This window comes from Arachis ipaensis, chromosome B07, assembly GCF_000816755.2.
Source record: "Arachis ipaensis cultivar K30076 chromosome B07, Araip1.1, whole genome shotgun sequence".
NCBI classification, from domain to species: Eukaryota; Viridiplantae; Streptophyta; class Magnoliopsida; order Fabales; family Fabaceae; genus Arachis; species Arachis ipaensis.
In genome coordinates this window covers 40,090,309-40,106,310 of record NC_029791.2, presented here as the reverse complement: position 1 = coordinate 40,106,310, position 16,002 = coordinate 40,090,309, and the positions used below count along the sequence as shown (strand labels likewise).

The 16,002-nt window shown below is 39.3% G+C and overlaps 1 protein-coding gene across 1 annotated transcript; it reads right to left on the bottom strand.

The window, feature by feature from the left end:
- On the bottom strand, positions 4,526-15,712 carry LOC110265037. The gene is made up of 3 exons (XM_021107787.1): positions 15,404-15,712; positions 5,093-5,377; positions 4,526-4,915 (listed from the first exon to the last, which is right to left on the bottom strand). The coding sequence occupies exons 1-3, from the start codon at positions 15,710-15,712 to the stop codon at positions 4,526-4,528; spliced, it is 984 nt and encodes a 327-aa protein (XP_020963446.1).

Here is a 16,002-nt window from a genome sequence, read left to right as displayed (position 1 = left end):
CATACAATTTAGCTCCACATCAAACCTTGCAATCAAACTTTGAACATGTAACCATAATGAACCTAGAATGATATTTCCAACCACTAACCATCTCTCTCCTACTCTTGACCCCACAAAGAGCTCAAAGTTGACCATCATTTTCAATCAAACCATATTCAAGTGAGAAAGTAAAGCTTAGGAATAAAAATTTTACCCACTTGAATGTTGTGTAGGATGGTGACTTAGGAAGGGGTGGTCCCAATGATCTTGCAAGTTCCACTCCCTTGTGCTCTTCCTTGACTACCTCCACCTCTTTGCAAGTTTCTTCAATTCCAACCTCTTGCCCACCAACTTCTTCCACACAATCTTCAATGCTCAAGTCATGTGTTGGAGGTTGTGCTCTAGCCTTCTCAACATCAATTTCACAATACAATGAAGAAGGTTCAACAATCTCAAATAGCACATTAGTTAGTGTGGAATCAACTTCAATAGTAGAACTTGGTGCTTACTCAACCCCTTCCAATCGTTCATCATCCATAATATGCCTAGGAGGTTGCACATTGTCCTTCTCAACTCCAAATTAATGCTTAATGCAAGAGGGTTCAACAACTTCCACAAAATCATCAACAAAATTACTTGGTGTGGAAGTGTCCTCAAGCTTGGAATCCACCTCTTGTTCAACTTCGCCTAGGCTTTCAACCACTTCTTCTTCTTCAACAATCTCCATCCTTTCCACTTGTTGCATAACACATTCCATGCTCCGCTCTTCGATTGATTTCTCATATTCATCTGTTGAGACACCTTGTCTATGGTATAAATTCCATGCATCTAAATTGGCTTTAATTTTAGCAAGGTTAGCCTCAATAGCTTCATTCATCCTTTGGGCTTCCTCTTGCTCCTTTTGACGGATTATTGCTTGAAACCGATCCATTGCTTCTTTGAGACGATCCATTGGCTCTTGTTCCACTTGGCTAGTATAAATAGGATCATATTTCTCTTGGATGGATGGATATGGGTGTTCTTCCATGGAGGGTTGTGGTGGAAAGGGAAATTCATTATGTGGTTGAAAATTCTCATACATGGGAGGTGATTCATCTTGGTAAGAATAGTGAAGTAGTGGTTCTTGAGGGTATTGGTAATGAAATTGGGGTGGTTCTACTTATGGTTCATATGGTTCACAAGGTGGTTGGTACGGTGGGTAAGGATTAGGGTCATAATGAGGTGTTTGGTGATAGGGGGCTTGTGAGTAAGGTGGTTCAAAATTATGTTGGGAAGGTGGTTCATAGGCATATGGTGGTGGTTGTTGACAATCACAATAAGGGTCACTACATCCATTAGATTGATATGCATTATGGGTGGAATTATACCTATAAGAGACCAGAGGTTGTTGTTGCCAAGAAGGTTGATCAATTCCTTGAGGCTCCTCCCACCTTTGATTGTTCCATCCTTGATGCATATTGTCATTATAGTTCCCATTCCCTACAACATAATTTGAGCCAAACTCATAGCCAAAGTGAGGATGAGAATTCATAGTAGCAAATAAAAGCAAAAGCTAACAAAAATAAGCAACAAAGTCCTAAACCTAACAAATACTAACAAACAAGTAAAAGACAAACATATTCACATATTCACAATAGCCAATAATATAACACCAATGCAATTCCCCGGCAACAGCGCCATTTTGATGAAAGGATTTTTCTATACAGTTTAGAATTTCACAAATGAAATCTCATTGCAAGTATAGTTCTAAACCAACAAAGAATCCTCACATGCAAAAATATTGGTTGTCACAAGTACAAACCCCAATAAGAATTAACCGAAGTATTTAAACCTCGGGTCATCTCACAAGGAATTACAATGATGTGTTTAATTATTGGCTATGAAGACGCAAGAGGGTTTGATTTGGAAATTAGCAAGAGAAGTAAATAACAAGAAAGTAAATGACAAGTACTAATAAAGAGATGGGAAAGAACTCTTGGCTAGACATAGGTAATTTAGATCACCATTCTTGTCTAAAAACCATACATTGATAATTATGAGGGACCAACCCATTAAGTCTACCTCCAAAAGCTTTAAGTATGTAATGTTTACTCCTAAGCTTGAAGTACATTAAATAGGCTTGATCAACATCAACCATAAGTCCCAAGCTAGCTATTAATTAGCTTAATAGTAGTTTAGTATCAATGGACATCAAATTGACCACATAGGGTTCTCAAATCACCAATTCAATGAGACCCAATGACTCAAGGTCACTCAATTCCCTTAGCCTAGGCCAAGAGTCAAGAAAACTACTCAATAACTAGAGAAAGTATTTTATCAAACACCTAGTGTGCAATAAAAGTAAACATCATAAAATACAAGAATTAGTGAAACCCATAACTAATATAAGCAAGAAATCAACAATAGCAAGTGAGGTAAACATCAAGGGACATAGAAATATAAAATTGCATTAGAAGAAATCAAGATCCAACAATTGTTCATCTCATAAAAGAGAGCAAAATAAGAAATTAACAAGAGAAACTAAGAAGATTAAGACAATAGAACACTAAAATATATAGAGAAATGAAATCTAAACTAAAATTATAACTTGGATCTAAGAAGAATTAACCTAAACTCTCCTAAAATCTAGAGAGGGGAGAGAGCATCTCTCTCTAGAATTCTACCCCTAAAATATGATGAAAACTAAACTATGACTACTTTGTTCATTACCCCTTCAATCCTTGGGTTCAATATCATCATAAATGATTTGGATTGGGCCCAAAATGAGCTAGAAATCGCTGGCCACGTTTTGCCTAAAATGGTCCACGCTGATCCTACGACACGTGCGTGTAGAGGACGCGTGCGCGTCACCAAAATTCTAGGAAACTCTGGCAAATTTTATATCATTTTGAAGCCCCAGATATTAGCTTTCCAACACAACTAGAACTGCCTCATTTGGACCTCTGTAGCTCAAGTTATGATCGATTTAGTATGGAGAGGTCAGGATTGACAGCTTTGCGATTCCTTCATTTCTTCATGAGTTCTCCATTTTTACATGCTTTTTTCTTCATTCCTTCAATCCAATCTTTGCCTTCTAAACCTGAAATCACTTAACAAACATATGAAGGCATCGAATAGAATTAAAGTGAGTTAAATTTAGCTATTTTAAGGCCTAAAAAGCATGTTTTCACACTTAAGCACAAATTTAGGGAGAATTACAAAACTATGCTATTTCATTGAATAAATGTGAGAAAAGTTGATAAAATCCTCCAAATTAAGCACAAGATAAACCACAAAATTGGGGTTTATCACCGAGCCTTTTGTATTTCTCATTTAAACGTGCTTGAGATCTATAACTGGTTCAAACAAGTTCTTTCGATAACTTCATCAATATCCAGCTTAAGATCCACAAACTTATCTACTAGCTCCTCTTCCTTAATCCTCATCCAAGCTATTGCCAAGGACTTCCGACTCAAAGCGTCTGCTACCACATTCGGCTTTCCAGGTTGATAACTCAACTCGAAATCATAGTCCTTAAGCAACTCCATCCATATCCTCTGACGCATATTAAGCTCTTTCTGATCAAAGATGTACTTGAGACTCTTATAATAAGAAAAGATGCTAAACCTCACTCCGTACAAGTGGTGCCTCCAAACCTTCAACGCAAACACAATCGCTGCTATTTCCAAGTCATGAGTTGGGTAATTTACTTCATGCGGTCTCAGCTGACGCGATGCGTAAGCCACCATATTCCGGTGTTGCATTAACACGCAACCCAAACCCTTTAGTGACTTATCACAATATACTTCAAACAGTTCATGTAGTTCCGGTAAGATTAGAACAGGTGCTGAAGTTAACTTCTGCTTCAAAGTCTAAAAACTCTCTTCACACTCTGACGTCCACACGAATGGCACTTCTTTCCTTGTTAATTTCGTCATTGGTAGCACAATCCGGGAGAATCCTTCAATGAATCTCTGGTAATATCCGGCTAAACCCAAAAAGCTCCTGACTTCCTTCACAGTCGTCGGTTTTTCCCATTCTATCACCGCTTCTACCTTCGAAGGGTCTACGGCTATTCCTCCTTTGCTCACCACATGACCTAAGAACTTTACTTCCTCCTTCCAGAACTCACACTTTGACAACTTAGCGTACAACTTTCACTCCTTTAGGATTTGCAACACAATCCTTAAGTGTTCCTCATGCTCCTTTGCCGTCTTAGAATAAACCAAGATGTCGTCTATAAAAACCACCACTAATTTGTCCAAAAAGGAATGAAAGACTCTGTTCATGTAATCCATGAAAACATCAGGTGCATTCGTTAACCCAAAGGACATCACTGCAAACTCGTAGTGCCCATAGCGTGTCCTAAACGCGATCTTAGGGATATCATCCTCCTTCACCCTTATCTAATGGTAACCAGATCTTAAATCGATCTTGGAAAACACTCCGGCTCCTTGCAGTTGATCCATCAAGTCATCGATCCTAGGCAGCGGGTACTTGTTCTTCACAGTCACTTTGTTTAACTGCCGGTAATCCACGCACAAACGCATTCCTCCATCCTTCTTCTTTACCAATAAAATTGGCGCTTCCATGGTGATACACTCAGTCGAATAAACCTCTTGTTCAGAAGCTCTTCCAACTGAGTCTTTAACTCTGCTAGCTCTATCAGAGCCATTCTATATGGCGCAATCGACACTGGTCTGGCTCCTGGCACCAATTCAATCTCAAACTCAATCTCCCGTTGAGGTGGGAATTCAGGGATATCTTTTGGGAATACCTCCGGAAAGTCTCTAACCATCGGTATCTGATCTAGTTCTTGATTATCACCTAATGTGTTCACAGCCAACAGAATATAACCCTGACACTCTTCCCCACTACAGTGCACCATCACCGAGTTCATGTAATAACCTTCAGCTATCACTACTCCATTTTCTCCTTCTGGCATAAACCGAATTGTCTGTTCAAAGTAATCCAACAAAACCTGATTCTTCGACAACCAATCAAACCCCAAAATCATCTCCAACCCAACCATTGGTAAACAGATCAAATCATGCACAAAGTCTCTACCCTCAAGTTTGAATCCTACTTGCCTACAACCTGACCTAGTCATGACTGTCTGATGCGGACTACGTACATGCAGATCAAATGGTAACTCTGACACTTTCAAGCTTAATTCCTCAACCTTAGCAAACAAAATAAATGAATGTGAAGCCCCAGTATCATACAATACAATTAAGGTCTGATCACCAATTAAATAAATACCTCTCATCAACGGATCCGCCTTGGAATCATCCTTGGCATTCATAGCAAAAACTTGCCCCTGGTGCTGACTCTGACCCACACTTGGGTTCTTCCCACGTGTCCAATCCCTCACAAAATGACCAGGCAAGCCACAGTTGAAGCACCCACCTATACCAATCTTGCAAGAGTCATATGGATGAAAACATCCACAACGATTACAAGTTAAACTCGGAGAACTTTTACTCTGAGTTCCTCTCCCTTTGCCATGCTAAAACTGATCATGGGTTTTCTTTCTAAAGCCTACTTGCCCTTGAGGCGCATATCCTCCTCTCTTGAAGCTTTAACCCTGATGAGCGGATAATTTATACCCTTTTTGGTATTATTTTTAGGTAGTTTTTAGTATGCTTTAGTTACATTTTATTATATTTTTATTAGTTTTTAAATAAAAATCACATTTCTGGACTTCACTATGAGTTTGTGTGTTTTTCTGTGATTTCAGATATTTTCTGGCTGAAATTGAGGGACCTGACCAAAAATCTGATTCAGAGGCTGAAAAAGGACTGCAGATGCTGTTGGATTCTGACCTCCCTACACTCGAAGTAGATTTTCTAGAGCTACAGAAGCCCAATTGGTGCGCTCTCAATTGTGTTGGAAAGTAAACATTCTGGGCTTTCCAGCAATATATAATAGTTCATACTTTTCCCGAGATTTGATGGCCCAAACCGGCTTTCCAAGTCAGCATAAAAATTCTGGCGTCAAAACGCCAGAATTGGCATAAAAGCTGGAGTTAAACGCCCAAACTGGCACAAAAGCTGGCGTTTAACTCCAAGAACAGTCTCTACATGTGAAAGCTTCAATGCTCAGCCCAAGCACACACCAAGTGGGCCCAGAAGTGGATTCTGCATCATTTACTCATTTCTGTAAACCCTAGGCTACTAGTTTTCTATAAATAGGACCTTTTGCTATTGTATTTACACACCTCATGACACTTTACACGTTTCATATTGTATCTTTGATGGCATGAGTCTCTAAACTCCATGGTTGGAGGTGAGGAGCTCTGCTGTGCCTCGATGAATTAATGCAATTACTACTGTTTTCCATTCAATCACGCTAGTTTCTATTCTAAGATATTCACTCGCATTTCAACCTGATGAATGTGATGATCCGTGACACTCATCATCATTCTCACCTATGAATGCGTGCCTGACAACCACCTCTGTTCTATCTGCAATAGCTTAAGTGCATATCTCTTTGGTTTCTAATCTAAGATTAGAACCTTCGTGGTATAGGCTAGAATTATTGACGGCCATTCCTGAGATCCGGAAAGTCTTAACCTTGTCTGTGGTATTCTGAGTAGGATATGGGAAGGGATGACTGTGACGAGCTTCAAACTCACGAGTGCTGGGCGTAGTGACAGACGCAAAAGGATCAATGGATCCTATTCCAACATGAGTGAGAACCGACAGATAATTAGCCGTGCGGTGACAGCGCATTTGGACCATTTTCACTGAGAGGACAGATGGTAGCCATTGACAACGGTGATCCACCAACATACAGCTTGCCATGGAATGAGCCTTGCGTGTGTGAAGAAGAAGACAGTAGGAAAGTAGAGATTCAGAAGATAGAGCATCTCGAAAACCTCAACATGTTCTCCATTACTGCATAACAAGTATTTATTTCATGTTCTTTTACTTTTTACAATTAAAACTAAGAATCATTACTGATATCCTGACTAAGAATTACAAGATAACCATAGCTTGCTTCAAGCCGACAATCTCAGTGGGATCGACCCTTACTCACGTAAGGTATTACTTGGACGACTCAGTGCACTTGTTGGTTAGTTGTGCGGAATTGCAAAAGTGTGATTATAATTTTGTGCACCAAGTTTTTGGCGCCGTTGCCAGGGATTGTTCGAGTTTGGACAACTGACGCTGTATCTTGTTGCTTAGATTAGAAATAATTTATTTTTGTTGGTTTAGAGTTACTAAATTTGAGTCTTTTATTTGAGTTTAGTTTCATATTTTAAGTTTGGTGTCAATTGCATGCTTTTATTTTCTTTCAATTTTTCGAATTTGCATGTTCTTAGTTCTTTCTTGATCTTTAAAAATTCTAAGTTTGGTGTCTTTTTTGTGTTTTCCTTTAAATTTTTGAAAATTTGTGTTTGATTTTCTAAAAATTTTAAGTTTGGTGTCCCTTGTGCTTTTATTTACTTAAAAATTTTTCAAAAATTTGTTCTTGGTGTTCATCTTGATATTCAAAGTGTTCTTGGTGTTTATCTTGACATTCAAAGTTTTCTTGTTTGTTCTCCTTGTTTTGATCTAAAATTTCTAAGTTTAGTGTCATTTTGTTGTTTTTCTCCTTCCTCATTAAAATTCAAAAAATTAAAAAAATATCTTTTCCTTATTTTACTCATAAATTTTGAAATTTTGCATTAAATTAGTCAAAGATTTTCAAAATCATATCTTTTTATTTAGTGAAGTCAAAATTCTAATTTCAAAAATTGATCTTTTCAAATCTTTTTCAAAAATCAAATCTTTTTAATTTCTTCAATCATATCTTTTCAATCATATCTTTTTTTTAATAAATTGCAATCATATCTTCTCAATCAGATCTTTTTCAAAATAATTTTCAATCATATCTTTCTGATTGTTAATTCCAAAATCTTTTTAATTAATTAATTGATTTAGTTTTCAATTTTATTTTATTTCATTTTCTTCTAATTTTTGAAACTTTTATTTTATCTTCCATTTATTTTGTTTTACTTTATTCGGTTACTTTTAATTAAATAAAAAAATTTAAAAATATAATTTATTTGCAATTCATATCAATTCCCTTTTCTCCATCATGGACATAAGTGGAAATGAACAGTCCAGAAGGACTCTGGGGTCATATGCTAACCCCATTACAGCTGCATATGGGAGTAGCATCTGTATACCTCCCATCAAAGCAAGCAGTTTTGAGCTAAATTCTCAGCTCATTATCATGGTGCAGTAAAATTGCCAATATTCTGGTCTTCCACAAGAAGAACCTACTGAGTTTCTGGCACAGTTCTTACAAATTACTGACACAGTACGTGATAAAGAAGTAGATCAGGATGTCTACAGATTATTACTGTTAGGGTACTTGTACCAAGACAGCTCTGTGTGACCTTGGGGCAAGTATCAATCTAATCCCTGCATCCACTATCAGAAAGCTTGGCTTGATTGAAGAGGTCAAACCAACCCGGATATGTCTTCAACTTGCTGATGGCTCCATTAAATACCCATCAGGCATAATTGAGAACATGATTGTCAAGGTTGGGCCATTTGCCTTTTCGACTGACTTTGTAGTGCTGGAAATGGAGGAGCACAAGAGTGCAACTCTCATTCTAGGAAAACCCTTCCTAGCAACCGGACGAACTCTCATTGATGTCCAAAAAAGGGAAGTGACCCTGAGAGTCAATGAGGATGAGTTCAAGTTAAATGTTGTCAAAGCTATGCAGCATCCAGATGAATCAAATGACTGCATGAGCGTTGATATTATTGACTCCTTGGTGGAAGAGATCAATATGACTGAGAGTCTCGAATCAGAGCTAGAGGACATCTTTAAAGATGTTCAACCTGATCTGGGGGAACCAGAGGAAATAAAAGAACCTCCAAAAATTCCTCAGGAAGAGGATAAGCCTTCTAAACCCGAGCTCAAACCACTACCACCATCCCCGAAATATGCATTTCTAGGAGAAGGTGACACTTTTCCGGTGATCATAAGCTCTGCTTTAAATCCACAGGAAGAGAAAGCACTAATTCAGGTGCTGAAGACACACAAGATAGCTCTTGGGTGGTCCATAAGTGATCTTAAGGGCATTAGCCCAGCAAGATGCATGCACAAGATCCTATTGGAGGATGATGCTAAGCTAGTGGTTCAACCACAGAGGCGGCTAAATCCAGCCATGAAGGAGGTGGTGCAGAAAGAGGTCACTAAGTTACTAGAGGCTGGGATTATTTATCCTATTTCTGACAGCCCCTGGGTGAGCCCTGTCCACGTTGTCCTCAAGAAGGGAGGCATGACAGTAGTTCATAATGAAAAGGATGAACTGGTTCCTACAAGAACAGTTACAGGGTGGCGTATGTGTATTGACTACAGAAGGCTCAATACAGCCACCAGAAAGGATCATTTTCCTTTACCATTCATAGACCAGATGCTAGAGAGACTAGCAAGTCATGAATACTACTGCTTTTTGGATGGCTATTCAGGTTACAACCAAATTGCAGTAAATCCTCAAGACCAAGAGAAAACAGCGTTCACATGTCCTTCTAGAGTATTTGCCTACAGAAGGATGCCCTTTGGTCTATGCAATGCACCTGCAACCTTTCAGAGGTGCATGCTCTCTATCTTCTCTGATATGGTAAAAAAATTTCTGGAAGTCTTCATGGATGACTTTTCAGTATTTGGAGACTCATTCAGCTCCTGTCTTGACCATTTAGCACTTGTTCTGAAAAGATGCCAAGAGACCAACCTAGTTTTAAATTGGGAAAAATGTCACTTTATGGTGACTGAAGGAATTGTCCTTGGGCATAAAATTTCAAACAAGGGAATAGAGGTGGATCAAGCTAAAGTGGAAGTAATTGAAAAATTACCACCACCTGCCAATGTTAAGGCAATTAGAAGCTTTCTGGGGCATGCAGGATTCTATAGGAGGTTTATAAAGGATTATTCAAAATTTGCAAAACCTCTGAGAAATCTGCTAGCTACTGACATACCATTTATGTTTGACACAGAGTGTCTGCAGGCGTTTGAAACTCTGAAAGCTAAGTTGGTCAAAGCACTAGTGATTTCTGCACCAGACTGGACATTACCATTCGAACTAATGTGTGATGCCAGTGACCATGCCATAGGTGCAGTATTAGAACAAAGGCATAACAAACTTCTGCACGTCATTTACTATGCCAGCCGTGTTCTAAATGACGCACAGAAAAACTACACAACCACAGAAAAAGAGTTGCTTGCAGTGGTTTATGCCATTTACAAGTTTAGATCATATTTAGTAGGTTCAAAAGTAATTGTGTATACTAACCATGCTGCTCTTAAATATCTACTCACAAAGCAGGATTCAAAACCCAGGCTCATAAGATGGATGTTGCTTCTGTAAGAGTTTGATATAGAAATAAGAGACAGAAAAGGGACAGAGAACCAGGTAGCTGATCACCTGTCCCGGATAGAACCAGTAGCAGGGGCGTCCCTCCCTCCTACTGAGATCTCTGAGACCTTTCCAGATGAGCAACTCTTCGCCATTTAGGAAGAACCATGGTTTGCAGACATTGCAAATTATAAAGCTGTGAGGTTCATATCCAAGGAGTACATCAGGCAGCAAACGAAAAAACTAATTTCTGATGCAAAGTACTACTTATGGGATGAACCATATCTCTTTAAGAGATGTGCAGACGGAATGATCCACAGATGCGTGCCCAGAGAAGAGCTACAGAAAATCCTATGGCATTGCCATGGATCACAATATGGAGGACATTTCGGAGGTGAGCGAACAGCCATTAAGGTCCTCCAATGTGGCTTCTACTGGCCTACTCTCTATAGAGATTTCTGAGAGTTTGTGCGTAACTGTGACAGTTGCCAGAGAGCTGGTAACTTGCCTCATGGCTATGCTATGCCTCAACAAGGGATCATAGAGATTGAGTTGTTTGATGTATGGGGTATTGACTTCATAGGTCCTTTCCCACCATCATACTCAAACACTTACATTCTGGTGGCAGTAGACTACGTATCTAAATGGGTAGAAGCAATTGCCACACCCACTAATGATACTAAGACAGTGCTGAAGTTCCTCTAGAAACATATCTTCAGTAGATTTGGTGTCCCTAGGGCAATAATCAGTGATGGGGCACTCACTTCTGCAATAAACAGCTTTACTCTGCTATGGTCCGATATGAAATTAGCCACAAAGTAGCAACTCCATATCATCCACAGACAAATGGACAGGCTAAAGTCTCTAATAGAGAACTAAAAAGAATCATGGAACGGACTGTAATCACCCGTAGAAGGGATTGGGCAAAAAGCTTAGATGATGCTCTGTGGGCATAAAGAATAGCATTTAAGACTCCTATAGGAACCTCTCCATACCAGCTTGTATCTGGCAAGGCCTGTCATCTGCCCGTGGAATTGGAACATAAGGCCTACTGGCAACCAGATTCCTAAACCTGGATGCTAAGTTAGCTGGAGAGAAAAGATTGCTCCAGCTGAATGAGCTAGAGGAATTCAGACTCAATGCTTTTGAAAATGCAAAAATTTATAAGGAAAAAGCAAAAAGGTGGCATGACAATAAACTGTCATCTAGAGTCTTTGAGCTAGGATAGAAGGTTCTGCTGTTTAACTCTAGGCTCAGATTATTCTTCGAGAAATTAAAATCCCGGTAGAGGGGACCATATGTGATTACAAGTGTGTCACCATATGGATATGTTGAGCTTCAGGATATTGACTCTGACAAAAAGTTTATTGTTAATGGACAGAGAATTAAACATTATCTTGAAAGTAATTTTGAGCAAGAATGCTCAAAACTGAGACTAAATTAACAGCTCAGTGAAAGTCCAGCTAAAGGCAGTAAATAAGCGCTTATTGGGAGGCAACCCAATGTTCTTTAATTATATATATTTATTTTTCATTGTTATTTTATATTTTCTTTAGGTTGATGATCATGTGGAGTCACAAAAACAACTGAAAAAGCAAAAATAGAATGAAAAACAGCATTAAAAATAGCACACCCTGAAGGAGGAGCTTACTGGCGTTCAAACGCCAGTAAGGGTAGCAGAATGGGCGTTAAACGCCCAGTCTGGCACCATTCTGGGCATTTAACGCCAGAAAAGGGTACCAGACTAGCGTTTAAAGCCAAAAAAGGGCACAAAGCTGGCATTTAAATGCCAGAAAGGGAAGAAAAGCTGGCGTTAAACGGCAGAAATGGGCAGCAACCTGGCGTTTAACGCCAGGATTGGCACTCCAAGGGGCGTTTACACGCCAACATGGTGCAGGGATGAAAAATCCTTGACACCTTAGGATCTGTGGACCCCACAGGATCCCCACCTACCTCAACTCTATTTCTCTCTTCTTCACACCTTTCGATAACACCCTTCCCCAAAAACCCTACCCACCTCACAATTCAAATTCAAACCATTTCCCTCCTAAAACCATTCCATCCCCTCCATTTTCTTTTTCTTCTAATCCCTTTTTCTTCTTTTGCTCGAGGACGAGCAAACCTTCTAAGTTTGGTGTGGTAAAAGCGTTGCTTTTTGTTTTTCCATAACCATTTATGGCACCTAAGGCTGGAGAAACCTCTAGGAAGAGGAAAGGGAAGGCAGTTGCTTCCAACTCCGAGTCATGAGAGATGGAGAGATTCATCTCAAAAGCCCATCACTAGAAAGAGGATGGAGAAAACAAGAGAGCCCACTCATGGACCTTAACAAAAGCAACCCATTATCCTTCATGAAATCAGAGAGGAGCAACAAAGGCAAGGAAGAGACATTGAGGAGCTCAAGCACTCCATAGGATCTTCAAGAAGGAGAACTAGCCGCCATCACTAAGGTGGACCCATTCTTTAATTTCCTTGTTCTTATTTTTCTGTTTTTTGATTTCTATGCTTGATGTTCTATCTATGTTTGGGTCTTTACTATATGATCATTAGTATCTTAGTGTCTATGCCTTAAAGCTATGAATGTCATATGAATCCATCACCTTTCTTAAAATGAAAAATGTTTTCTGAAAAAGAAAAAGAAGTACGTGAATTTCGAATTTTAAAACAGTTTAATTATTTTGATGTGGTGGCAATGCTTTTTGTCTTTCTGAATGAATGCTTGAACAGTGCATATTTGTGAATTTGTTGTTTATGAATGTTAAAATTGTTGGCTCTTGAAAGAATAATGGAAAAGGAGAAATGTTATTGATAATCTGAAAAATCATAAAAATGATTCTTGAAGCAAGAAAAAGCAGTGAATACAAAGCTTGCGAAAAAAAGAAAAAAAAGAAAAAAGAAAAAGAAAGAAAAAGAAAAAGCAAGCAGAAAAAGCCAATAGCCCTTTAAACCAAAAGGCAAGGGTAAAATAAAAAGGATCCAAGGCTTTGAGCATCAGTGGATAGGAGGGCCTACAGGAATAAAATCCTAGCCTAAGCAGCTAAACCAAGCTGTCCCTAACCATGTACTTGTGGCGTGAAGGTGTCAAGTGAGAAGCTTGAGACTGAGCGGTTAAAGTCATGGTCCAAAGCAAAAGGAGTGTGCTTAAAAGCTCTGGACACCTCTAATTGAGGACTCTAGTAAAGCTGAGTCACAATCTAAAAAGGTTCACCCAGTTATGTGTCTATGGCATTTATGTATCCGGTGGTAATACTGGAAAACAAAATGCTTAGGGTCACGGCCAAGAGTCATAAAGTAGCTGTGTTCAAGAATCAACATACTGAACTAGGAGAATCAATAACACTATCTGAATTCTGAGTTCCTATAGATCCCAATCATTCTGAACTTCAAAGGATAAAGTGAGATGCCAAAACTGTTCAGAAGCAAAATGCTAATAGCCCCGCTCATCTAATTAAGACTGATCTTTATAGATGTTTTTGGAATTCATTGTATATTCTATTCTTTTTATCCTACTTTGTTCTTAGTTGTTTGGGGACAAGCAACAATTTAAGTTTGGTGTTGTGATGAGCGGATAATTTATACGCTTTTTGGCATTATTTTTAAGTAGTTTTTAGTATGTTTTAGTTACTTTTTATTATATTTTTATTAGTTTTTAAATACAAATCATATTTCTGGACTTTACTATGAGTTTGTGTGTTTTTCTGTGATTTCAGGTATTTTCTAGCTGAAATTGAAGGACCTAAGCAAAAATCTGATTCAGAGGCTGAAAAAGGACTGCAAATGCTGTTGGATTCTGACCTCCCTGCACTCGAAGTGGATTTTCTGGAGCTACAGAAGCTCAATTGGCACGCTCTTAATTGCGTTGGAAATTAAACATCCTGGGCTTTCCAGAAATATATAATAGTTCATACCTTACTCGAGATTTGATGGCCCAAACCGGCGTTCCAAGTCAGCATAAAAATTCTGGCGTCAAAACGCCAAAACTGGCATAAAAGCTGGAGTTAAACGCCCAAACTGGTACAAAAGCTGGCGTTTAACTCCAAGAAAAGTCTCTACATGTGAAAGCTTCAATGCTCAGTCCAAGCACACACCAAGTGGGCCAGGAAGTGGATTCTGCATTATTTACTCATTTTTGTAAATCCTAGGCTACTAGTTTTCTATAAATAGGACCTTTTGCTATTATATTTACACACCTCATGACACTTTACACGTTTCACATTGTATCTTTGACGGCATGAGTCTCTAAACTCCATGGTTGAGGGTGAGGAGCTCTGCTGTGTCTCGATGAATTAATGCAATTACTACTGTTTTCCATTCAGTCACGCTTGTTTCTATTCTAAGATATTCACTCGCATTTCAACCTGATGAATGTGATGTCCGTGACACTCATCATTATTCTCACCTATGAATGCGTGCCTGACAACCACCTCCATTCTATCTGCAATAGCTTAAGTGCATATCTCTTGGGTTTCTAATCTAAGATTAGAACTTTTGTGGTATAGGCTAGAATTATTGGTGGCCATTCCTGAGATCCAGAAAGTCTAAACCTTGTCTGTGGTATTTCGAGTAGGATCTAGAAAAGGATGACTGTGACGAGCTTCAAACTCACGAGTACTGGGCGTAGTGACAGACGCAAAAGGATCAATGGATCCTATTCCATCATGAGTGAGAACCAACAGATGATTAGCCGTGCGGTGACAGCGTATTTAGACCATTTTCACTGAGAGGACAGATGGTAGCCATTGACAACGATGATCCACCAACATACAGCTTGCCATGGAAGGAGCCTTGCGTGTGTGAAGAAGAAGACAGTAGGAAAGCAGATATTCAGAAGACAGAGCATCTCCAAAACCTCAACCTGTTCTCCATTACTGCATAACAAGTATTTATTTCATGTTCTTTTACTTTTTACAATTAAAACTAAGAATCATTACTGATATCCTGACTAAGAATTATAAGATAACCATAGCTTGCTTCAAGCCGACAATCTCCGTGGGATCGACCCTTACTCACGTAAGGTATTACTTGGATGACCCAGTGCACTTGCTGGTTAGTTGTGCGAAATTGCAAAAGTGTGATTGTAATTTCGTGCACCAGACCCCTCGGATGAAAATACTTGCCATGCCCCCGACTAGAGCTCCCTCCATGAGTGTCCTTGGATGTCGCCACGGTCTTGGCATACTCCTCCACCACTCTTGCCTTATTTACCAAGTCAGAGAAAAAACGGATCTCCATTGGAGTCACAGCAGTCATAATATTGTCCTTCAGCCCCCTCTGATACTTTATACATTTCCAGCTTTCATAAGTCTCTGGGGCACCCTGACATACCTTAGAAAACCTACAAAGCTCCTCAAACTTGCTTGTGTAGTCCGCCACAGATAGGGAACCTTGCTTCAGCTGCATTAGTTCCATCTCCTTTACTTCCCTTGCAGACTCAGGAAAGTATTTCTTGTAAACGGCTGTCTGAAACACATCCCAAGGAACATCTGTGTTCTAGAGCTGTAACAAGTGGCACTCTGCTTGCCACCAGTGTTGGGCCTCTCTCGCAAGTTGATAAGCAGCAAATTCAACATACTGATTATTCGGAACGTGCTGCGCCTATAAATCACGCTCAATGGCCCGGAACCAGTTGTCCATTTCAGTAGGATTAGTTGATCCTCGGAAATTTGGCAGATGAACCTTGAGGAACGTCG